We start from the raw sequence: 25,106 nt of genomic DNA, 5'->3' as shown, positions 1-25,106 counted from the left end.
CTTGAAGCGCTACAGATTCCAGCTACTTTCAGTGGTCCTCACCCAACCTGCTTGCTGTTTGTTTCCCCCTTGCTCCTTATTCCTGTCCCTGCAAGGAGAATGTCATGCTGTATTTGTCATTCTTAGAGAGTTGTATCCAGTGCTGCACTTGCAAACTTGTGCTTTGCCAGCTGGACTTCCCTTTTTTTCGCCCCATAGATCTGTTCCAATCCTACTAACGATTTTAACAGTTTACAGTGGTCTTTAAGATAAGGTATAAATTTTCCCCATTCCTTATTAAAATTTTGGTCTTCCTAATTTCTGACTCTTCTGGTCATATAAACCATTTCAGCATCATCCATTAAATTCATCTGCCATTTTTCTCTGGTAGTAACTTTATCTTCTTTCCATCTCTGGGTCAGTAACATCCCTGCAGCCGTGGTCGCATACATAAATAGTTTTTTCTGCTCCTGTGGGATTTCGGCACCTAGAATTCCTGAAAGGAAGGCTTCAGGCTTTTTAACAAAAGTTACTTTCAACACCCCCCCCAGCTCATTATATATCATTTCCCAAAATCCTTTTACCACCTTACAATTCCACCACCTATGATCAAAGGTGCCTTCTTTCTCTTTTCATTTCCAGCATACATTTGAGCACATTTTATTCATAAAGGAAGTATTTTATTTTATCTTCCAATGTTCATCTTCACGGTCTGCCTACAAGTTTTAGCATTATGAGTTCAGGAGAAAAGCTTTTTTTCTGTTCACTTCACAAAGTGGTCTGCCAAGACCCTCATGTGGTCCATGTGGAAGAAAGGTTTTGGGAACTGCTGACTTACCTACTACATTGGGCTTGCTGTCTCTAGTGTATTTATGTGTGTGTGTATTTTGTTGATTAAAACCCTAAATCAGGAAGGAGAAAACAACGACAAATTCTTCACGCACCCCAAGGATGCCAAAGCGCTCTCTGCCTACCTCTTTGTACACAACCATCCCTTCTACCTAATGGAACTGACCACAGCACTGATGCTCCTGATGCTCTCCCTCTGCGAGGCGCCTGCGGTCCCTATGCTTCGCCTCGGCATCTATGTAAGTATCTTAAGAATCAGGCGGAGGGGAAGGGCTTTAGTGGACGTGGGCAGGAAATTGAAGATTGGCTATGCAATGCAATTGATGGGCCTATGCAGCCGCTGGTGGAATCTAGACACATTAAAAAAAAGTTGTGAAAATGTTTTTAAAAAACCCCACGTTTTGAAAAATATATTGAATTTGCCATAGCTCACCGTCGCCATCTAGTGTCACATTTGTGTAATGCACAAGTGTTTTTATTTGCAGCTGTATAGCTGAGTCTGCTCTGTCTATCTTCGAACAATGTTTATTCGTAAAATTTGGGTAATATACAGGGGTACAGTGAAACTAAAGTGTTCCCAAATATTTAGCTCCGAAGCATAGAGAACAACTCCTTCTTGGTGTTATTTCCACATATCTTCTCCAGAGCGACCCTAGGAGCCCATCCTCTGTGGCCGACTCACCTCCTTTCTAATTATTATCAGCTTCCCATCTGCCAACAGCTGCTGTTTGAATAAAAAATAATAATTGGCGTGTTAAATGCAGGACAACATTTAACAACAATGATGCCCCACTCACCCGACTGGGTTGCCCCAGCCACTCTGTGTGGCTCCCAGCATAATATAAAAAGACAGTAATACATCAAACATTAAAAGCTTCCCAGTGCAGGGCTGCTTTCAGATGTCTTTGGAAAGCTGCGTAGTTGTTTCCTTGATATCTGATGGGAGGGCGTTCCGCAGGGTGGGTGCCACTACCAAGAAGCCCCTCTGCCTGGTTCCCTATAACTTCACTTCTCACAGTGAGGGAACCTCCAGAAGGCCCTCGGAGCTGGACCTCAGTGTCCGGGCTGAATGACGGGAGTAGAGATGCTCCTTCAAGTATACAGGGTTGCATTTAACATTGCATATACAATGGTACCTCGGGTTACATACGCTTCAGGTTACCAGTACATACACTTCAGGTTACAGACTCCACTAACCCAGAAATAGTACCTCGGGTTAAGAACTTTGCTTCAGGATGAGAACAGAAACCGCGCGGCGGTGGCACGGCAGCAGCGGGAGGCCCCATTAGCTAAAGTGGTGCTTCTGGTGAAGAACAGTTTCAGGTTAAGAACGGACCTCTGGAACGAATTAGGTATTTAACCCGAGGTACCACTGTAGTTTGGCCTTTTAAAAATGGAAAGGATAATTCACATTGCTAATATATATATCCATGTTTTCCAGTTCTGGTGGTGGGGGTGGGGAAGAAGAACAGATTTCCTCAGAATGATGGATTTCTACTTGAGCACTAGGTTTTGACAAATTTAAATTGGTGAAACAACAAAGCCATTTTGTTGAACTGATGTTGTTGTCCTTTGCCTGCCTGGTTACAGATCCACGCGACCTTGGAGCTGCTTGCCCTGACTGTCGTGGTGTTTGAGCTCTCTATGAAGATGCGATGGCTGGGCCTGCACACCTACATTCGACACAAAAGGACCATGGTCAAGGTAGACTGCTGGTAACCTTCTCGCCTAACTGATCTGCACTGTTGCAGGAACCAGAGTGCAACCCTCTGCAACATTTTATTTATTTTTTAACTCAAAAGCAAACCCCACTCTTCCCCCACCTTCCCTTTTAATTTAAATAATGTATCACCTTCTAAACCAGTACAGTGGTACCTTGGTTCTCAAACGCCTTGGTACTCAGACAACTTGGAACCCAAACATTGCAAACCCGCAAGTAAGTGTTCCTGTTTGCAAACTTTTTTCGTAAGCTGAATGTGCTCCGTTTTGAGTGCCACGCTTCTGTTTTGAGTGTTTCGCTGAGGTCTGTCTGTTTTTGCTATTTATTTTGCGTTTTTATTTTTGTGGCTTTTTTGTTTGGTTTCTGTGACTGTGTGGAACCCAGCTGAGCTACTGATTGATGGTGTGACTGCAGTACATTGTTTATTGCTCTCATTTTATGGATCAATGGTCCCGTTAGATAGTAAAATTCATGTTAAATGGCTGTTTTAGGAATTGTTTTTAAAAGTCTGGAACGGATTAATCTGTTTTGCATTACTTTCTATGGGAAAGCGTGCCTTGGTTTTGGAATGCTTTGGTTTTGGAACAGACTTCTGGAACGGATTAAGTTTGAGAACCAAGGGACCACTGTATCAGTTAAACATGAGAATAAGAAATACCTTTAAAACAAGACTAAAACCCCAACAGTGGTAAAGACCCATTTATTCAGCTTGAAAAGCCTGTTGGAACAAAAAATGTCTTCAACTGTTTCTGGAAAGTGCAGCTAGCGGGAGCTTGTTGTATCTTGATAGGAATACCGTTCCTGTAGCCTGGAACTGTCAGTTGCTTCTGAGCCATGTGGTTTGGCAATTTGGGGAGGGGTGTGTGTGTTGGCAAGATGTCCCATGCCCCGTCCTTCTGAATCTTGGCTTATCTGAACTAGCCATTTGCACCTGCAGCTCTTTCTGTTCCTACTGACGTTGATGGGTTACTCTGCAGAGCAAAAGCTGGTTTCTGATTACGATTATCAGTTTTAGGTCCAGCCTTTTACTGTCATCTTTAGGGACTCTTTGTTATCGTGCATACCAACCCTCCCAAACAATTGCAACCTTAGGTAAAGGTAAAGGTACCCCTGCCCGTACGGGCCAGTCTTGACAGACTCTGGGGTTGTGCGCCCATCTCACTCAAGAGGCCAGGGGCCAGCGCTGTCCGGAGACACTTCCGGGTCACGTGGCCAGCGTGACATCGCTGCTCTGGCGAGCCAGAGCCGCACACGGAAACGCCGTTTACCTTCCCGCTGGTAAGCGGTCCCTATTTATCTACTTGCACCCGGAGGTGCTTTCAAACTGCTAGGTTGGCAGGCGCTGGGACCAAGCAGCGGGAGCGCACCCCGCCGCAGGGATTCGAACCGCCGACCTTTCGATCGGCAAGTCCTAGGCGCTGAGGCTTTAACCCACAGCGCCACCTGCGTAATTGCAACCTTACTTTTGGCCAATTATTTTCAATAGATGCTACTTTTTTCTCTGACTTTGTTTATTACTGGATCAGAGGAACTTATACTGAGGCAGACCATTGGTCCACCTAGCTCAGATATTGTCTACACTGGCTGGCAGCTGCTCTCCAGGTTTTCAGATAGGGAGTCTCTCCACAATGCCAGGGATTGAACCTGGAGACGCTGACCTTTCCGCAATTATGTTGGTCCCTGCAGCAGTATATGTCCTAAAAAACTTTGGGGTAAAATTGTAAAAAAAAGCTCAACAACTTTGGTTCACCTCATCAAATCTGGCCCTCTTTTGAAAACGTTTGGGCACCCCTGAGTAGGGTCTTTGTTGGACTTAGGTTTCAACAGATGCCTTCAGAGTACTTAGAGGAGAGAAACCTTGGAATAGCTCCTATGGAACGGAAATGCATTTATGAGTGTAATCAGGTTGAGAATATCACACAGTATTTGTTGATTTGCCCACATATATGGTGCCCAGAGAATTTTTTTAATCTCCTATTCTTAATTGGTTCTCAGACCAATCCCGCCAGGAAGTGATAGTTGACCTCTTCGCTGATAAATATCCACAAATTATGCATCTGGTAGCCAAATTTTCTCTGGCAGCTAAGAAGCTTCGCTCCAGTTACGTTAATGCATTGTAATTCAAAAAAATTATGTCATAATTTTTTATGCTGTAGACTTTTACTCTGTAGACGTTCTAGGTTATATGTGTGTTTTCAGAACCCACCCTATTCCTGCGATACTAATTTGTTTAAACCTTCCCCCCGCCCCCCCCCCCGCTGAACTTTGACTTGTTATAGCCTAGCATGGTACCTGCTTGTGAAGGGCAGGTAATAAATTTTATTGCCACCATCTCTTGTCTTGTTTCCTTGCAGAGCTGTGTTCTGCTGCTGCAGTTTATAGAGGCAATTGTAGTGTTGGTGCGTCAGACATCCCATGTCAGGATCACGAGAGCCTTGCGATGCATCTTTCTGGTGGACTGCCGTTACTGTGGAGCTGTCAGAAGGTAGTGGGCTGGACGGCCTCCATTGAACTCTGTGTAGCACTCCTGGCCATAGCTGTCAACTTTTCCCTTTTCTTGCGAGGAATCCTATTTGGAATAAGGAAATTTCCTTTAAAAGAAGGGAACCGTTGACAGCTAGGGTTGGGCATAGAGATGGGAAGGCCTGGAAAAACCCCGGAAAAATTGGGGGGGGGGGACAGGTTTCTTCCTGTTTTTTTCTGTCCCCCCGTGCCTTTTCCCCCAGAAAAACTGAAAAAAATCAGTTTGATATAGTTTGAATATTCCAACCCCCCCCCCCATTTTTCTGGGGGAAAACGGCTTTGGAAAAAGAATGGGGGGGAACCTCCCCCCCCATTTTTCTGGTTTTTCTCCAGGTCTTCCCATAATCTTGTTTTCAGCTTCACAATATATCACCAGCTAAAAATTGCGATGTACCAATATTTCACGATGTCTGAAAGAAGGATGGGGCTATGTTGAGGCACAAAGGGAAAAACCAGGGGTCTTGCAGACATTGTTGAACTACAACTCCCACTATCCCTGTCTATTTGCTGTGTGGACTTGGGTTGATGAGTGTCAGAGTCCAACCACATCTGGAGGCACCCCACTGGCTGCGCTTGTCGTACAAGCATTGGGAAGGAATATTAAGGAAGAACGTTTTCCTTTGAGACAACTCCTGATTCAACTTTCATTTCAGGAACCTACGGCAGATTTTCCAGTCTCTTCCTCCGTTCATTGACATCCTCCTGCTGCTGCTTTTCTTCATGGTCATCTTTGCTATCCTTGGTGTGTACCTTTAAGAGTTATCTGTTCACGAGCAGTTTCACCCTCGCAGACGCTTTCAGCAAAGAAGGCAGCACTGTGTCAGACAGGCACAGGCTGCCAAGCAAATAGCGTCTTTGCCAAGGTGAAAACAGGTTTGGGGATGGGGACAGAAGATGGTGTAAGAGGCTGAAGCTAAGGAGCTCAGGTCAGCAAACAGATAAATGTTGCTTTTTAAAAAACATTCTAGAACAGTTAAACAGTCTAAAAACCATTACCTTTAAAAGCATCTAAAATCAGTTTCAGATAAAAATATTCTAAAAGCAATTACAGTGGTACCTCGGGTTAAGTACTTAATTCGTTCCAGAGGTCTGTTCTTAACCTGAAACTGTTCTTAACCTGAAGCACCACTTTAGCTAATGGGGCCTCCTGCTGCCGCTGCACCGACAGAGCATGATTTCTGTTCTCATCCTGAAGCAAAGTTCTTAACCTGAAGCACTATTTCTGGGTTAGCGGAGTCTGCAACCTGAAGCGTATGTAACCTGAAGCGTATGTAACCCGAGGTACCACTGTACAGTTAAAAGCAGGCTTCCATCCAACGATTTCAGGGTGGCCAGCGGCGGTATTCTTGAGCCACCAAATGCCTGGGTAAACAGGCGTGTTTTCTAATTCCTCCTGAAGGTTAGTAATGATGGAGATGTGGGAATGTTCAGGATGGCAGGAGAGGATGTATTGTTTATAAAAATGCTTCCTAACTTGCACTAGCAAGTTCCTTTATGTAGCATAGTTACATCCCCCTTTTTACATGCACAGCAGATAACTGGTTCCAGGCTCGTGTGAACCGCTCACTATTATACCATTCAGTCTGTCTCAGATTGAATTATATATTCCTGGTAAATTCCCTTGAATCCCTCTTAAAAGAATAGAGACGCGACAATCTTATTCAAAGTCAATAAAAGAAGTTTACTCACATCAGTTCACAGTTGGATCCCTGAAGGCAGACTTAGTTACAAATATGTATATATCTACCTCATATGGGGGAATAATCCCAGTGCTTCTGCTAGCTGAGAGCTAGCAGAGCAGTCCTAGCTAGAAGCTGGTCAAACGAAGAAGGAAGTCAAAAAGAGAGAGATGTGCTGCGTGACTCGTCCTTTTGTTACCTGGACAGGTTAGGTCACACCCACCTTCTATCACATGCAACAGGAAGGATGCTCCAGCCCAGGAGGAACAGGAAGTTTCAGCTGGCTGGACCAAACATTCCCGTGCATGTCTTCTCTAGCATTACCAGGAATGTTGTACTTGACTGCTTCTCATGGATAGCATCCCACAGGAGACAGGGCACCTCCCTGAGAGAGAAGGGCATTTCCACAGGCCAAGGAACCCTGTCGTGGGCCTGCATGGGAAATAGATTCCACAAAATGTGTGCTGATTGGCAAGGACTCTCCTATTGTGGGCCAGAACCAACCGGGCCACCCCTGGTGGGTGGCACCGCTAACAAGGTGTCAAAATAAACTTAACGCAGGCCAGCTAGATGAGACTCGTTAAAATGATGGTGCAACATTGCTTCTACTTGCCAGCTGGTTGAATGTCCCATTTATGCCTTTATCATTTTGATGCTTATTTTTTCCCCTCTCTCTCTCTTCTCCCCCTTTCTCCCTAGGCTTTTATTTGTTCTCTCCTAACAAGTCTGATCCTGTAAGTAAAGCATCAATTCATGGGCTCTTGAAGGTTTGATCTTTGGGGGTCCTTTGCAAAGCATGACGGGCGCGCGTCAATTGGCAACTGTCTGCAACTCTTGGCTGCGGCCTCCGTGGATGGGGAAGGGCAGGGTTGCCATCCTGCCTGAAACTAGGTGGCAGCAGCTGCCCCTTTTGTGGTCAGAGGGTCTTCTAATTAGGGAAGGAAGCTCTCGCTGCTGCTCTTGCATTTTTGTAGGGGACTTCCCTGCAGTTTGTATTGGAAACAAACGCCATGGGGATTATTATAAACACAGCCTCTAAGGGAGCCCTTGGAAGCACTGTGTTGTTTTATGATTCAGGACGTGTTGTGCGACAACAATCAGCAGTAGTTCCGTCATCTCATAGATGTTCTTCTTCTGCAGTATTTCAGCACCTTAGAGAACAGCCTTGTGAATCTTTTCGTTCTACTGACTACAGCGAAGTAAGTTGCTTGAGCTCGAGAAATGTTTCTTAAGTCACATGTTATTTAAAGCACATGACTAACAGTTGCAGCTCACCCCCCCAAAAAAATATAATCCTGGGAACTGAATATTCTTTTAAAGCCAGCCAAGTCGGTGACTATCAGTACCTCCTGTGGCAGTGAGTTCCATAGTTTAACTTTGCACTGCCGTGAATCTCCCAGCAAACGATTCCCAAGTCACGCATAATGATGGAATAAGCTCCATCAAAATAAGTCCTTTCTTTTATCCAACCTGAATCTTCCAATGCTCAATTTCATTGGGAGTCCACGAGTTCTAACATTATGAGAGAGGTAGAAAACCCTTTTTCTTCCCACTTTCTTCATGCTATGTATAATCTTAACAAACGTCTATCGTAAACTAAAGGGGTTGTTTGTTAAGCGTGCTGGGAATTGTAGCTCTGCGAAGGAACAAGCTACACCTTCCATGACTTATCCTGAATAAACTAGATTATCTCTCTTTTGGGTTTCAGTTTCCCAGATGTGATGATGCCCTCTTATGCCAGAAGCTCCTGGTCCTGTGTCTTTTTTATTGTGTATCTTTCCATTGAGCTGTACTTCATTATGAATTTGGTAAGTCCAACTTCTTTGTCCATCACTGTTGAGCTTCTAGTTGGCCACTCTCTTTAGAACAGGGGTGAGGGACATTTTGGCCCATCACATGTTGCTGAACTACAATTCCCATCTGTGCCTCCCCCCACACCAAGAATGGCTAATGGTCAGGCATGATGGGTGTTGTAGTTCAGCAACTTCTGGAGGGCCAAAAGCTCACCACACCTCCTTTAGAACAACTGTTCTTTCCAGACTTGCCGTGATTTCTTGGTGCTTAACTGCAAAAGTCGGGGGCAGCCTTTGATCTTTGGAATAGCTGCAACTTCCAAAGGGGGAGCTGTGTTCATCTGCAGAAGCGAAAATGAGGGCGTTTTGTAGCATCATAAAGATGACCATACTTCGTTTGGCCTATGCTTTTGCGAACTTGATTCACTTCCAAGTATCTAGTCCATGAGGGGTTATGCTGTAATGAATTTGCAGGCCTTGTATGGTGCCACAAGACGCTTTGCCATCTAGCTACTCCTGGATTTTTGTTTTATGGATAGGGCTCATTTCCTCATTTTTTTACTTTTTATTTCATGCAAATATTCCAGCAAAGTCTGTCATCAGACACTGCTGATTTACCGGGTGCCCTCAGAATCCAGCATGCTTTCCTTCCTTCCTTCCTTCCTTCCTTCCTTCCTTCCTTCCTTCCTTCCTTCCTGGGATAACGGTGGCTTTCCATCATGGGGCTTCTCTGGGAGATTCCCCTTCAAATATTCTTCAGCCAACCAATTGCCTGATTTGATTTTTTTAAAAAAAACATTGATTTCTATCCACCCTGCTCAAAGTGCTTCCTGTTCTGTTGATCAATGGCTCGTTGCTGAATAATGGGGAAAAGTTCCTTCTTAGGGTGCTCTTTCCATCACATTCTGGTGCTGTGTAGAACTTGACAGCTGCCAGTAGCAGACTGTAGTTAGACTTCTCCTCCCGCCCCCCCCCCTTTGTTTAGCTACTCGCCGTTGTGTTTGATACTTTCAATGATATTGAAAAGAAGAAGTTCAGATCACTGCTGCTTCACAAGCGCACAGCCATACAACACGCCTACCAACTGCTTGTCAGCAAACAGGTATGTGGCTCTCTGCATGTTTGCACGCGTGTGCATGTGAACGAGGTAGCCATTCTTTGTCCGTGGCAGTCAGCATTCTTGCTAAGTACCACTGCTCTTATAAGCTTTGAGTGTTCCAGGAATCTGGTGCTTTCAGTGGGTCTGAAGCTCCAGGGTCCTCATGGATCTCAATATATACAGAAGGGTATATTTTACCCTGCTGATGATGCTCATCGACTGATGAGGCTGACATTGAGGCAATATAATCAATAAAAACAGTAACATCAATAAAAGATAAAATCAGAGCAGTTTTTAAAAGTGTCACTACAGCCAAGATTACTAAAAAAATGTTTTTTAATCCATTGCAGAAAAATCTGCATTAAAATCCTGGCCTTCGAAAATAAAAAAAGGTTGTCACATTGTGCAGCAAATGAAAAAAAAACCAAAACTTATTAGAAAACATGCAGGTGAATGTGCTGTTGATAGAAAAACTGTTGTAACTGGCATATCAGTTGTGTTACCAAAATATACAAACAGCCATTGGATTTCTTGCTAGATTTGGTCTCTTTATGTGCACTTCTGTTGAGCGTCTGATAATGTTCCGCTTCATTTATACTTAAAAAAGAGAGAAAGAGCACATATTTATTTAGCTTTTATAAGCATTCAAACAGTAAGCGTAACTGATCAGTCTGATAGGCAATTACAAGAAATCAATATAATGATATATGCACAGGGTCATTACAGTAAGGTAGCGCAAGGAATTATGTATTTAGATCTGGGAAAGAAATGGAAGGTAGTATGTTGAAGCAAAAAGCTCCCTTTATGTTTGATAAACAGTGTCTTTTATTGTTGGTCTCAATTGCACATGCAGTCCTCTGTGAGCAGAGTGTTTAGGTACTGTCATTGACTGGTTGGATGCTGTGGAATGATGGGAGGAACCAGCTGGGGGGAAAAAGACTCAGAACCAGGGGATTGGTGGTGGGACAACGATGAGTGGTCAGAGGGACAAGAGATAGCAGACAGGGAGGAGGAGGAGATGTCGGACACCAAAGAGGCAACAGGGTTTAGTGAGCAGGCAGAGTCTGGGGCAGAGAGCAATCCAGAATCAGAGGCAGAAGAGGAGGCTGGAGAGGAGGGAGGCCAAGAGGCAGAGATGAGGAAGGCTGCTGGAGAAGCCAGGGACCCCCCCCCTTCTGCTGCAACCATCTTCCATCTTCCCTGGTCCCCCAGAACCAAAAGAGGTATGAAGAGGGTGGAGCAAAGACAGGCTAGAGGAAGGAGCCTCAGATTGCTTGGGAAGGAACTGGGGGAGAAGGAGACTTTGGGAGCACTGGGAAGGCAGGGACCTTCAGTCCTTGCAACTGCCTCATTGGGACAAGAGCTACTGGGAAGGTTTGCTGTGCTCCCTGAGCTGCCTTGTTTCTTTGAATAAAGAGTTAACTTCACTGAAGATGTGTGAGTCCTTGCGGACCTGCTCCTGACAACTGCTCCTATTACCCAACCTGATTCTGAACACGGAGGGCATATTGACTTGCACATATTATCCTCCAGTTTCTTTCCCTGGCTCTAAAAGGAAGGCAGATTGAGAAGTTTCTGTGGGCAACTCACTTAGTGAAATCCCTTTTCTCCCTTCTAGAGACCCTCTGGAATCTCCTTCAAGCAGTTTGATGGGCTTATGCGGTTTTATAAACCTCGGATGAGCGCTCGAGACCGTTACCTTACCTTCAAAGCACTGAATCAAAGCAATACCCCTTTAGTCAGGTGGGGACCCCTCTATTTGTGTTGGGTGGTAGGGGTGGGGGTTAACTGAGAAGAGAAATGGATGCCATGAAGAATTAAAAGAGCATCAAACACCCCTAATTCTGAAACAAAGGATGGTGTTCAACTCAGCTTTACTTGGCCTGGTGGCAAATCGGCAACGAGTTCAGGTTTCTGAGCAGTAATGTTAATATGCAGATGGCCTATGCGATTACACAGTAGAAGCTTTCATTGAGGTAGGGTAGAACCTGGCTTTTGCAAAGTCTTAATGAAAACTTGAGGGAGCTTCAGCCGAGAACTCTCAGGTCTTTGGACTGGATAACTTAGTGAATAAAGAGTAATAATAATAGTAATCATCATCATCATAATAATAATAATAATAATAATAATAATACCCATCTAACTGGGTTGCCCAAGCCACGCTAGGCAGCTCCCAACAAAATATTAAAAACACAATAAAACCTCAAACATTAAAAACTTCCCTGTACGGGGCTGCCTTCAGATGTCTTCTTAAAGTCACATAGTTGTTTATCTGTTTCAGATAAACAACAACAAATGGAAGGGTGTTCTACAGGGTGGGTGCTGCTACTAAGAAGGCCCTCTGCCTGGTTTCCTGTATTTTCACCTCTCTCAGTGAGTGAATTGGCAGAAGGCCGTTGGTGCTGGATCTTTGTCCAGGCTGGATGATGGGGGTGGAGATGCTCCTTCAGGTACACAGGGCCAAGGCCATTTAGGGCTTTAAAGGTCAGCACCAACACTTTGAATTGTGCTCAGAAACGTACTGCAATGTGATTTCACAGGAGCGATGCCCTGATTGTAAAATCCAACTCTTATAGAGGTCAATCTTCTTTTTCAGTCTAAAGGATATGTACAATTTCTATGAAGTTGTTGGTTTAAAATGGAAGGTAAGTATTATTGTTATTGTTTATGGATGTGGGGTAGCTAAGGATGGGGGAGACATTCTATGCAGTTCTCATTTGAAGGTGAAACCTACCGTAATTGATCATCCTGAAACCATACGCAAATTGAAAACACAGCCATCCTTTGAAATTCACACTTCTCTGAATTTCACAGTGCTGAGTAAAACGTGTACAAAAACGCATATACCAGGTGGGCACTGAAAATAGCACACAAAATGCATGGTATTAAAAGGAATTGCTTTGCAAAAACGTCTACGTGAGGCAAAAATCGCATGCAAAAATATATTTTAGGGGAAATTAACACCAAATTGCTGGTTAATTTTCACTAGGACTTTAAAAAAAAAACCCCATAGCAGACTGATGTGGAAATGAGGAGAGCTGAAAAATGAGGAACCGAGAGAGAAAGAAATTGACAGATTTGCCCATTCTTAGGAAAAGGGAAGGATGAGGGCATTGATTTATATACTGTCAAAGAAGAGTTGTGTTGGTGGAGATAGCGGAAACTCCTTGTGCAGTTTTGTTTTAGCTCTTGTTACTGCCAGTAATGCTACTGTGTGGAATCTTAAATAAAGGCTGTTCTGTGGGCTGTTCCATTTCCAGGCTAAAAGGAACCGGGAACATTGGTTTGATGATCTTCCACGGACAGCGTTCCTTATTTTTAAAGGTAAAGGCCTGGGGTTTCAGAGCTGATGCAGCTGGAGGCCCTAGCGTGGCTAGAGTCTTGGACTAGGACCTGGGCCTCAAGCCCCCACTCAGCCATGTTGAAGTGGGTGACCTTGGCCTAGCCTCTCGCTCTCCGCCTAACCTACCTCACAAGGTTGTTGTGAGGACAAAAAAGAGGAGGGGGGAGAACTATGAGCACCTTGGAGGAAATGCGGAGAGATAAAAATGTAATAAATAAAGAAATTTCCAAAGACAAGAGATTAAAAATACATTAAAACATCAGCCATTAAAAACTTCCCTAAACAGGGCTGCCTTCAGATGTCTTATAAACGTCAGATAGTTGTTTATTTCCTTGACGTCTGATGGGAGGGCCTTCCACAGGGCGGGCACCACTACCGAGAAGGCCCTCTGCCTGGTTCCCTGAAACTTCACTTCTTGCAGTGAGGGAACCACCAGAAGGCGCTGGACCTCAGTGTCCAGGCTGAATGGTGGGGGTGTGAACGCTCCTTCAGGTATACAGGGCTGAGGCCGTTTAGGGCTTTAAAGGTCAGTACTAACACTTTGAATTGTTCTCTGAAACATACTGGGAGCCAATGTAGGTCTTTCAGGACTTGTTGTTATATGGTCTCAGCAGCTGGTCCCAGTCACCAGTCTAGCTACCGCATTCTGGATTAGTTTCCAGGTCACTTTCAAAGGTAGCCCCACGTAGAGCACATTGCAGTAGTTCAAGCGGGAGATATCTAGAGCACGCGCCACTCTGGTGAGACAGTCTGTGGGCAGGTAGGGTTTCAGCCTGCGTACCAGATAAAGCTGGTAGACAGCTGTCCTGGACACAGAACTGACCTGCCCTCCATGGACAGCTGTGAGTCCAAAATGACTTCCAGGCTGCGCACCTGGTCCTTCAGGGGCACAGTTACCCCATTCAGGACCAAGATGGATTCACATCCCAATTGGGTGTCAGTACAGGTGTTTCCCTCACCCAGCAGCTAGCATGCTTCCAAGTCTTTGTATGATTGCAAGGTCTAGTGGGTTCCTGGATGCAGCCCCAAAATGTCATAAGGATAAGCTCTGAGCCCTTTTGAATGTTCACTTCAGCTTGAGATGGCTTATGCCAGGCTTTCCCAAACTTGGATCTCCAGCTGTATTTTGGACTACAACTCCCATCATCACTAGCTGGCAGGACCAGTGGTCAGGGATGATGGGAATTGTAGTTCAAAAACAGCTAGAGACCCAAGTTTGGGAAGTGCTTGCAGGTACAATAGATTTAGCAGTGCTGCAGACTAAGGTTGTTGTTTTTTAAACCCTATGTATGTATGGAAAGTCGTAGTGGGAAGGAAGGGTCTGAAATCAGGATTCTAAACATGTTTTCCCCTTAACACGTTCCTTCTTTCAACAGGCATTAATATACTTGTGAATTCCCGGGCCTTCCAGTATGCCATGTGTAAGTCTGATGCAAACTCTCTTCATTTCCCCCCATTAGCTGCCCAGAAACAGGGTGTTTTCCAGGAAAATTAAATATCCTAAACCTGCTTGTGGAGCTATGTCCTTCAGATGTCACTAAGGAGTGTGGGAATGGTAATGCAATAAAATACAATATATAAGAAATAAGATGCAATTGAAAATTATATAGCGTCGAGCACAGTGCATTACCATTGCTATGACAGGGATAAAAATCACAAAGGGACCTGTCAAGGCCCTCAGAATTTTCCAAGTGGCCCATGGAGGAAAATAGATTGGGAACTACTGTTCCAGAGCTTCAGGGCTAGTGAGAATCAGCTCAGCACGTAGAAGATCAGTAAAAGATCTTTTAAGAACTGTTGCCTGACTGTGTTTGTTTGAAAAAAATTATTAACCACCTATTGTCAAATTATTTCAGGGTGGTGTTTGCTGCACCTCTTCCCTCCCCATCACTCTTTCCTTTTGTGTCATGCTCTTTCGACTGTAAGCCTTAGAGGGTAGGGACTGCCTTGTTTTGCTATACAGTGGTACCTTGGTTCTCAAACTTAATCTGTTCCAGAAGTCTGTTCCAAAACCAAAGCGTTCCAAAATCAAGGCGTGCTTTCCCATAGAAAGTAATGCAAAATGGATTAATCCATTCTAGACTTTAAAAACCCATAAAACAATAGTTTAACATTAATTTTCCTATCTAACGAGATCATTGATCCCTGAAATGAAAGCAATAGTCAATGTCCTATACTATAAAATAAATAAGACAGCTTTGTAGATGATAAAAATTAAAAAAAATTTTTTTTTATTACCTGCACTGATGATAGTCGTCGTTTGGATGTGGTGCTTTTATCCATTTCCGCATTCACTCACTCACTCAATCAATCAATCAGTAGCTGAACTGGGTTCCAGACAGTCACAAAAACAAATTAACTGAAAAAGCCTCAAAAACAAAAATGCAAAAGAAATAGCAAAAACAAAAGCACCAAACTTAATCTGTTCCGGAAGTTCGTTACATTTCCAAACTGTTCGAAAACCAAGACACAACTTCTGATTGGTGCAGGCGCCCAGGAAACAATAGCCGACAACCGCATTGGACGTTTGGCTTCTGAAAAATGTTCGAAAACTGGAACACTTCTGGGTTTTCGGCATTTGGGAACCAAGGTGTTTGAGAACCAAGGTACCACTGTGCTGATCTTACGTATGCTGCTCTGGGGTCCCGGGGGGGGGGGGGGCTGAAGTGCTTTTAAAAAGCTTAAAAGCTAGGTTAAAAGTGCTTAAAACCAGTCCAAATTTTGGTTCCTGTGTGAAGCTACCTAAAGGTGACATCTTAGCTGAATCCATGTGTTTGGATGTTCTGAAAGATGGGCTGATGGAGTTTTGTTGCGTTTTGTAGATACTCTGTTGGCAGTGAATGGCCTCTGGATCCTAGTGGAAACCTTTATGTTGCGAGGTATGGAATAACACGGCTCTCTTCTGTTTGCTGACCCTCTTCCCTATCAAGGTTTCAGTGCCCCCATCTGATAATGGTATTTTCCCTCCCCCTCTCTCTGCTTTTTCAGATGGGATCTTCTCGCGAGATGTCCCTTGGAGTTACATTGTCTTCCTTACAAGTAAGTCTTGGTGCTCCCTGTTATGATCTCTGAATATATTCCTTCCAAACATTTGTGCTTGTTGGGATATTTGTATTCATTTATTTAAAATATGCATATAACAGTATTCATTTAAAAAACAACAACCCCAGAGTGGTTTACAACAATTGTGCTTAAAACCGTAGAACAAAAACCCTATAAAAAAGTTTAAATCTGCACAACCTTTTGCCCTACAAAGGCCCACTCTCTAAAGCGCCTTTCTTTTTGTCCCAGGGCTTTCCCCATAAAAACGAGCTCTTTAAAGCTGCAGCACAACCAATGATAATTAGGGTTTTCTGCCGATAGTTGTTTGCTCCGATTCAGCTTTAAAGAGCGGATTTTCACGGGAAAAGCTCCGGAGTAAAAACAAGGTGCTAGGACACAGAGTTTTAAACTGTGAACCGTACCTGGAAACACAGAGGGAAGGTAAGTGTGGATACTGTTATGGAAAGATATATTCTTAATTGCTCGCAATAGAAAGTGTTCAGCAGACCTTTAAAAGTTTGCATGGAAGGTGTTTGCTGAATCTCTATTGGCAGAGCATCACATGATACTGGGCCAGTTATGTGAAAGGCTTAGTTTCTTGTTGTTTTCAAATGAGCCTTGCCAACTCGGGGAACAACCCAGCTTCTTAAGCCTGTTGTCTCAGTGGCGGTATCTGCGTTGGTCAACAGATGCAGTTTGTTGCTTGAAACTATCCAAGCAAAGCTCCTCTGGGGAAGGGCTGCAGCTCAGTGGTAGAGCATCTGCTTTGCATGCAGAAGGTCCCAAGTTCAATGTGCAGCATCTCCAGTAAGGACTAGGAAAAGACTTTTGCCCGAAACTCTGGAGAGCTGCTGCCAGTCAGTGTGGACAGCACCAAATTAGATGGACTCGACTCTGCATAAGGCAGTTTCTTATGGTCAAGTGGAGGGGTTTTCCTGCTTATACAGTGCTTTTGTGTTTTTGTATGTGCTGGAAGCCGCCCAAAGTGGCTGGGGAAGCTGGTTAGATGGGTGTGATAAAAATAAAATAAAATAAAATAATAATTATTATTATTTATTACACTATATTAGAAGGTCCCTGTTAGAGGCCCAATTCTTGATGCCCTCCTCTTCTGAGGGGAGGTGGGTTGAAAGGCAGGATAACTAGGTTGTAAGAAAACACTTCTAGATCAGTCTTTGGGAGAGGATGTTAAATGACAGCTCTTTGCTTTCACTGAGTCCTAGAAGAGCTTTAATAGAGGTCTCTATTAAAGGAGCTCCAGATTCTTCCATGTTGGCTGCTGGTCCACTTTCCCCTCAGACATGGATTGCTTTCCTGAGCCAGTGAAGCTGTGTGTTGTTGAACTTAATGCCAAAGGTCACATCTGATCTTCAGCCTGCATGTGAAAGATATTATGTTCTCTTGTGTCCACAGTCTATGGGGTTGAAGTGCTACTGAAGATCACTGGATTGGGGCCTATTGAATACCTGTCGTCTGGCTGGAACCTGTAAGTATGTGTCATCATTCTGCGTCATAAACTTTTTTTAAAAAAAAGTTTATATTTTATTGAGATTATTGTAGTAATTTTTTTAAAAAAAGAATAGAGAAAGGGAAAAAAATAGAATATATAAAAATACATTTTAAAAAGCAGAAGAAAACAGCAATAATAAAATAACTTACATAAAATGTAAGTTTACAAAAATATAAACTTAAGAAATGTAAGTTTACAAAACATATATGTAGATGAATAAACTAACTGTTTTGGCAAATACATTCCAAATACCATTACATTTGTCCAGGCATGTTCTTCATCTGAAAGTGATTCGTTCATGGGCTGCAAGAGCTGTTGTGTCATCTATCCATTGATTGAAGGGAGCTATATTTTTGTCCTTCCATTGTACCAGTATCAATTTTTTTGCCGATGTGAGGGGATAGAGAATCCAAATGTCAAGCCCTATATATTAGGTGCAGTCATACCTCTGAAGTCGAACAGAATACGTTCAACTTCCAAAACATTTGGAAACATAGGTGCGGCTTCTGATTGGCTGCGGGATCGGAAGCCGCAGAACCCGCTTTGGATGTTCGGTTTCCAAAGAACGTTCGCAAATCGGAACACTCACTTCCGGGTTTGCAGCGTTCGGGAGCCAAAACATTCGACTCACAAGGCATTTGGGATCCAAGGTACAAACTGTATGTAGTTTATGCGTCAGAGACTAAATCAGGGATAGGGAACCTCAGGCCTGAGGCAGGGGCTGGATGTGGCCCTTTGAGTCTCTCTATTTGGCCCTCGAGAGTCTCTCCCAAGCCACACCCATCACACCTCCTGCTTCACACCCTCCTTGAGCATTTTTGCCCGGCTAGAATGTTTGCAAATTCTGGTAATGCTCCTTCCTTGCCTGAATGGCGTATAGAGTCCATAAACATTAGTTGCTGCACCCATTTTTCCTTCCGGCCCCACCCACCAACTCCCTGTTGCCCCGGGGGGGGGGGGGTGTTGCCTATAGGGAAATGCAGCTCTTGGACTGAAAAAGGTTCTCCCAGGGTCACAGGCTTATAAGTTCATCCCTGAAGATGTTTCTTCTTTTCCCCCTCTCTCTTTTCCAGCTTTGATTTTTCCGTCACCTTGTTTGCATTCTTGGGCCTCCTGGCATTGGCGTTAAACATGGAGCCATTCTACTTCATTGTAGTCCTGCGGCCTCTGCAGTTATTGAGGTGAGTAATTGGTTGAATTTGTACAGAGGGAATGGCAAACCAAAGAGCTGGAATGATTCGTTCCTAACTGAGGTTTGATGAAGGCCTTGGCTGACAGGATGCTGAGAGGCCAGTCTGGGGTCAGGAGAAAGGGGAGAGCAGTTGTATTGTTGTTCATTTTAATTGTGTATGGGCGCCGTTGTTGCCTGCAAATGGTTTAGAAGCCATTTTGGCATGTAAGTGGTATAGAATAAAGAATGTTAATAATCATATTGCGTCCCAGTTCTGGGCACCACAATTTAAAGAGGATGTTGACAAGCTGGGATGGTGTGCAGAGGAGGGCAACCACGACGATCAAGGCTCTGGAAACCAAGCCTTATGAGGAATGGTTGAAGGAGCTGGGTATGTTTAGCCTGGAAAAGAGGAGACTGAGAGGAGATAGGATAGCCATCTTCAAATATCTCAAGGGCTGTCACATAGAAGAGGGAACAAGCTTGATTTCTCCTGCTCTGGAGGGTAGGACTCGAATTGATGGCTTCAAGTTGCAAGAAAGAGGATTCCGACTAAACATCAGGAAGAACTTTCTGACAGTAAGAGCTGTTTGACAGTAGAACAAACCTCCCTTGGGAGGTGGTGGACTCTCCTTCCTTGGAGGTCTTTAAGCAGAGGTTGGGCGGCCGTCTGTCAGGGATGCTTTAGCTGAGATTCCTGCTTTTCAGGAGAGAGGACCCTTGAGATGGATGCCTTCTGACTCCACAATTCTATATTGCAACAATTGCATCCTTCTGCAACTCATGCATGTTGCTGCCCACTCCCTTTTTGTTGTTGTTGCAGGCTGTTTAAGCTGAAGAAACGCTACCGGAATGTCTTGGATACCATGTTTGAGCTGTTTCCCAGAATGGCCAGGTAACTGAGAGCGGAAGGCTCAGGAGACAGTGATGGCCACCAACTTGGATGGCTTTAAAAGAGGACTGGACAAATTCATGGAAGATAAGGCTATTGGTGGCTACTAGCCGTGATGGCTGTGCTCAAGAGGTAGTTATGGCCACAAACTTTACATTGGCTTGAAAAAAGATTTGTGGAGGATTATGCTATCGTAGGCTACTAGCCATGATGGCCATCTTCTGCCTCTGAATACCAGTTGCTCGAATCAGGTGTGAACACCTCTGTTGCACTTGGGTCTTACTTTCAGGCTTCTGATTGGAGCGTCTTGTTGACCACGTGAGAACAGGAAGTCGGACTAGATAGGCCTTTGGCTCTTCCTACGTTCTTAAAGACTACAATAAACAATGTCAACATACAAAAACTCACCAGGCCCTTCTGATGGCAGGTGGCTCTAGGTCAAGAGGGCTCCGAAGCCTTTCTTGTTGGCTCCCTCTTTTTCTCCTGGGATCCCTTCCATGTCTTGCACGGTCGAGCTTTAGAGTCCTCGGGCTTCTCTGCTGAAGGCATAGGAAAAGAGCAGATTTCCTTAGATCACCATAAGCTCCCTAACAGAAAAGCCTAGCTGCCCATGATTTTAGCTTCGCTTAACCTTGGCTTTTTTCTCCTTTAGCCTAGGTTTAACATTGCTTATCTTCTATTACTGTTTCGCCATCATTGGCATGGAGTTCTTCTCAGGAAAGCTCTTCCCAAATTGCTGCAAGTGAGTGCCCAGCATTTTCCTTCCGTCTGGAAAGTATTTACCGTGCCTTAAAGTTAGGAGCCTTTAAGATGTGTCTGAATGGAAGTGGGGAGAGAGAGGTTCAAATTCTGCATTGTTTATCTTGAAGGATTGTTTTGAGGATTCAAGTGGGCTGGGCTGGGCAGGGCAGAGATGGGTGGGTGGAATGGGAAGAACTTTATACAGCATCCTAAGCACTTTTCGGAAAAGGGTGATAAAAATATCATTAGTTGTCCATTTGTTTCTGGGCCCAATTCAAGATACTCACATTGGTGTTTAAAGCCCTAAACTTGGGCCCCAAATATCTGAAGACCACCTCTTTCCCTGCAGAACCTATCAGGTGTTGAGATATGCAGAGGGGACCCCTCTTGGTAGTTCCACCTGCCCCTGATGTTTGGGGAGGGCCCACAGGGGAGGGCCTGGGAGAGGGCCTTCTCTGTGGGAGCCCCTAAGCAGTAGAATTCACTCTCCACTGGCACCTTCACTAAACAGCTTCCAGCCACTGCGGAAGGCACACTGGCCCTCGACACTCACTGCAAGAAGTAAGGTTACAGGGAACCAGGCAGAGGGCCTTCTTGGTCATGGCACCCGCCCTGTGGAAGGCCCTCCCATCAGATGTCAAAGAGATAAATAACTACCTGACATTCAGAAGACACTGGAGAGGGCCTCCTGCAGGTACCGTCGTATCAGGAGGTCCATTTTGTGTGATGTCATAAACAGGGCCCTTAGTGTGGTGGCACCTATTCTTTGGAACGTCCTCCCTTTGCATATAAGTCTGGCACCGTCTCTTTCTGTCTTTAGAAGGCTTTCCTCTTTCAACAAGCCTTCTAAATGGAGATTTTTTAAAAAATACCAGTGGGCATTTATATCAGATGTGAGTCGTCCCCCCATAAGTGGCACAATGTTTTTTCAATTGTGTTTATATAGGTGCTTGTTTTATATAAGTTTTTATTGTCTTGTGAAATTGCTTTGAAATGTTTCATGGAAAGTGATTCATAAATAAATGGATAAGGGTATATTTTCAAGCTACTGTGAGCCATTTTGTAATATTATTTATTATTATTATTTCAAACATTTTCACAATAACCTTCATACCAAATAGTTGCATTGTTTCATCAATTCGCTTCCTGCCCCCATTTCCGCAGTGTTTTTACTCAGACCCTTTCTACTGCATTGTATCTTTTATCTACTACACAAAGTTTCTCTGTTGCAATCATTTTATCATTTTTCTCCCCCTGCTTTTATCTCAAATCCTGCCTGTGATTTCATTTGACTATAGTATTTTTTTAAAAAAAAAAATAGTCCACAAAAACATTTTGTACCTGCTTCTCCGTTCAGCGCCAGCACGGTGGCAGATTCCTATCGCTGGGTCAACCACACCATGGGAAACAGGACGGTGATGGAAGAAGGCTACTACTATCTCAACAACTTCGACAATGTTTTGAACAGTTTTGGTAAGAGCACAAATCCAAGCGCCCTCTGCTGATGTAGCCAGGAAATGCCGCTGGGGAATTTGGTAGGGACTTCTGCAAGAGACTGTTGCTGCCAGTGAGCAGGGTGAATAAAAGTCAACGATTAAAAAAAAAATTTAAAATCGGATTTTAAAAAAATTAAATCAGATTTTTTTATTTAAGTCAGGGTTTTTTTTATTTAAATTAGATTTTTAAAATAAAATGTTTTTGGAGGAAAAATCTTTCTGAATACAGTTTTCTGTTTAAGTTCATTATAGTCCAAAGGCTATTCATCAGGAAATAAGGATTTGTTTTAAGTTTTTCATGTGTGCTAAAACTTAGGTTTTTCTTTTTAAAAAATCGTTTAACCACATCAGTTAGCAAACATGGATACATATGTTATTGTTATATGTCTAATGTTATTGTTTTAGTTAAATAAATTGTTTAAATTGTTATTAAGGAAATGATTATTTTTATCCTTCCAATAAAGTACAGCAGAAAAGTTATCCAAATATAAACAGTTAACTTATTAAACCTCACAATAATTTCATAATTATCAGTCAATGTATTTCGAATAGTATAACCAAATCAGTAATTTTTGATATAGCTGTAAAAACTACTCTGAAAATTTATTATTCCAAAAATGAAACCTTTGTCTGGTTGTAAATATTAAGATTATACGAGCAAGAATGAGTCTTTGTCTAAAAAAAATGATTTAGATAAAGTCTTGCTGACTAGTGATTTAAATCGATTTGATTTAAATCAAATCCACCCTGCCTGTGAGGTACAGATTGTGTTGTGCTGGCGTACGATTTTCCTTTGGCCTTTCCCACCACCAGCTTCTGGTTAAGTAGGATAAACCAATACCAGCTCAGGATGGAGGGAGAATTTGTTTAGTCTGCTTTTTGCAGTGGATCGGCCCAATCCAGCACTCCCAACCTGAATTGCAGTTCGGAATGCAGCTCCAAGCAGGAGTGCAGATTTTATCTTCTCATAAAACAATGCAGACAAGATGCATTATAATTTAAATGTAGGATTTTCATACATTCTTTAAAAAAATGCAGAAAGTGGGATGGAGCAGACCTATGATTGAGCTCTGCTCGGTCCACCCCTAGTCTAGACTTAGATTCCTTCTCCCATCAACTGTGCTGCCTAGGTCTGATGGGAATTGTAGTCTCAATACATCTGGGACACATCTGGTTGGAGAAGGCTAATCTACATAGATTACTTGGCAGCAGGAGTCTATACAGTCGTACCTTGGAAGTCGAACGTCTTAGTTGTTGAACAAATCGGCTCCCAAATGTCCCAAACCTGGTTTGCGAACATTTTTTGTGTTCCAGTTTGTGAACGTTTTTTGGAAGCTGAACGTCTGACGTGGCTTCCGATTGGCTGCGCCTTGGTTTTCTAATTGTTTTGGGAGTCGAACGGACTCCCGGAATGGATTAAATTCGAGAACCAAGGGACGACTGTACATGATTCCTGCAAAACAGGCCCAGCCTGGGAATTGTTCAGAAACATGGACCATCTCCATGATGGCTGCCCCTGTTGCTTTCCTTGATTGGCTAGTGAGCCAGCCACACATGGCCAATCAGAGATAATGGCCTAGTGCTCAGTTCTCAGCTGGGCAGTGAGCCCCGATTCACCACGTGCGATTGGCTCACTTTCGCCCAAGAAGGTCCATTCGCAGGAAGTGACCCAGTGTTCCAGTTTCACATAGCCCCCAAATTCATGACTGCTGAGGGGGAACTGAGCCACAGCAGTGACCATACAAGTGTTTGTTCTTTCCGTCTTTTTTTCCTTTTTGCAGTTACCCTGTTTGAGTTGACAGTCGTCAATGACTGGTACATCATCATGGTAAGTAGCACTCTGCCGCTCCCTGCCAGGAGATTTCTTCTGTAATAATGTGGCTTGTGATTCCTTGGTGTCTGCGCCGGTTCATCACTGGCCATTGGTCATTACAGGGAATATGCCAAACAAATGGGCACATGGAAGTGAAAAGTTGAGGGAGCCAGCGCAATATGATGCTGGTAGGAACGCTATACTAATGCTGGGAAGACCTGGGTTCAAACCCGCCACTCTCAAGCCTAAAGTCCACTGGGCGAACTTGAATTAGTGTCCCCCAGAGGGGATGAAATGAGTGTGAGAAGAGATAGAAAGAGAAAGTTAAGTGAGTGAGACCCAGGCTCCTCCTACTGGCCTGACTATTATAGTCAGTACGACCTTGACAGAAACATAACAGAGCCAGTTTAAACCAGCTGTACTCAGCTTCCCAGAAGGAATAACCGAAACATCAGAAACCTCTTTCCTGTTTCTCTCACATAGAAATAAACCTTCTAGAATCCTCCTGAACCAATCAGAATAGGAAAGCTCTCTGCACATTGGATCAATGCTTTCTGCACTAAGAAATTAAAACTGGCAATATTTTCCTTTTCAGGAAGGGGTGACATCAGAGACTTCGCACTGGAGCCGCCTCTATTTCATGATTTTCTATATTGTGACCATGGTAAGTGGAGTTGCCAACTGCGCTATTTTGTGAAGCAGTCCTGTGGCTACAGTCTGTATGTTGTAGTGCAGGGGTGGGGCCTCCAGGCGTTGTTGGACTCCAACTCCCATCAGCCCCAATGGTCAGGGTTGATGGGAGCCGTAGTCCAGCAAATTCAACAGGGCCACATGCTCCCTGCCCTGTTCTGTAGCCTTCACAGTCACTCCCAAGGACCAGAAATATAGTTTGCCAGCAAAGCAGTCAAACTTTCCTTTTTGATGCATGGTCATCTGATGAAGGGTTGTAGCATCATTTATGGTTGATCCTAGAGCAAACTTGGGTCTCCAGCTGTTTTTGGACTACAGCTCCCATTCTTATTATTTAGAAGACATCTGAAGGCAGCCCTGTTTAGGGAAGTTTTTAATGTTTGAAGTTTCATTCTGTTTTTAGTCCTCTGTTGGGAACCACTCAGAGTGGCTGGGGAAACCCAGCCAGATGTGCAGGGTAATTATTATTAGTATTATTATTATTATTATTATTATTATTATTATTATTATTAATCCTTGACTAGTAGGACCATTGGCCCAGGGATGATGGGAACTGTAGTCCAAAAACAGCTGGAGACCCAAGTTTGGGAAACCATGATCTATAGCTTGGTTTGTTCCCAGAGCTCAGAGTGGGCTACATTGTGCTAACCTCCAGTAACTGAACTGTCACCTTACCCTACTCCATAAATCAGCTTGAGTAGAGCAGCGAAATAAATAATTTAGGTGAGCTTTTTTGCATTGCACCGACCTTTTCCTTCCCCCACAG

The 25,106-nt window shown here is 43.8% G+C and overlaps 1 protein-coding gene across 5 annotated transcripts in view; it reads left to right on the top strand.

Annotated features, from left to right (window-relative positions):
• Positions 1-25,106, top strand: part of TPCN1 (two pore segment channel 1) — a 46,166-nt gene that overhangs the window by 13,267 nt on the left and 7,793 nt on the right. For all 5 annotated transcript variants that reach the window (XM_083717129.1, XM_083717133.1, XM_083717131.1 and 2 more), the window contains exons 4-24: positions 891-1,067; positions 2,419-2,532; positions 4,903-5,033; positions 5,725-5,813; positions 7,450-7,484; positions 7,891-7,949; positions 8,459-8,558; positions 9,529-9,645; positions 11,261-11,385; positions 12,239-12,287; positions 12,903-12,966; positions 14,362-14,406; positions 15,808-15,864; positions 15,974-16,024; positions 17,441-17,513; positions 18,611-18,718; positions 19,532-19,603; positions 20,253-20,342; positions 21,699-21,814; positions 23,619-23,665; positions 24,246-24,314. In XM_083717129.1, the coding sequence (XP_083573255.1) occupies positions 891-1,067; positions 2,419-2,532; positions 4,903-5,033; positions 5,725-5,813; positions 7,450-7,484; positions 7,891-7,949; positions 8,459-8,558; positions 9,529-9,645; positions 11,261-11,385; positions 12,239-12,287; positions 12,903-12,966; positions 14,362-14,406; positions 15,808-15,864; positions 15,974-16,024; positions 17,441-17,513; positions 18,611-18,718; positions 19,532-19,603; positions 20,253-20,342; positions 21,699-21,814; positions 23,619-23,665; positions 24,246-24,314 (1,788 nt within the window). The remainder of the gene's footprint in view (positions 1-890; positions 1,068-2,418; positions 2,533-4,902; positions 5,034-5,724; positions 5,814-7,449; positions 7,485-7,890; positions 7,950-8,458; positions 8,559-9,528; positions 9,646-11,260; positions 11,386-12,238; positions 12,288-12,902; positions 12,967-14,361; positions 14,407-15,807; positions 15,865-15,973; positions 16,025-17,440; positions 17,514-18,610; positions 18,719-19,531; positions 19,604-20,252; positions 20,343-21,698; positions 21,815-23,618; positions 23,666-24,245; positions 24,315-25,106) is intronic.

This window comes from Podarcis gaigeae (genome assembly GCF_964106915.1).
Source record: "Podarcis gaigeae genome assembly, chromosome: 16".
NCBI lineage: Eukaryota > Metazoa > Chordata > Lepidosauria > Squamata > Lacertidae > Podarcis > Podarcis gaigeae.
This window is presented reverse-complemented; position numbering and strand designations above follow the sequence as displayed.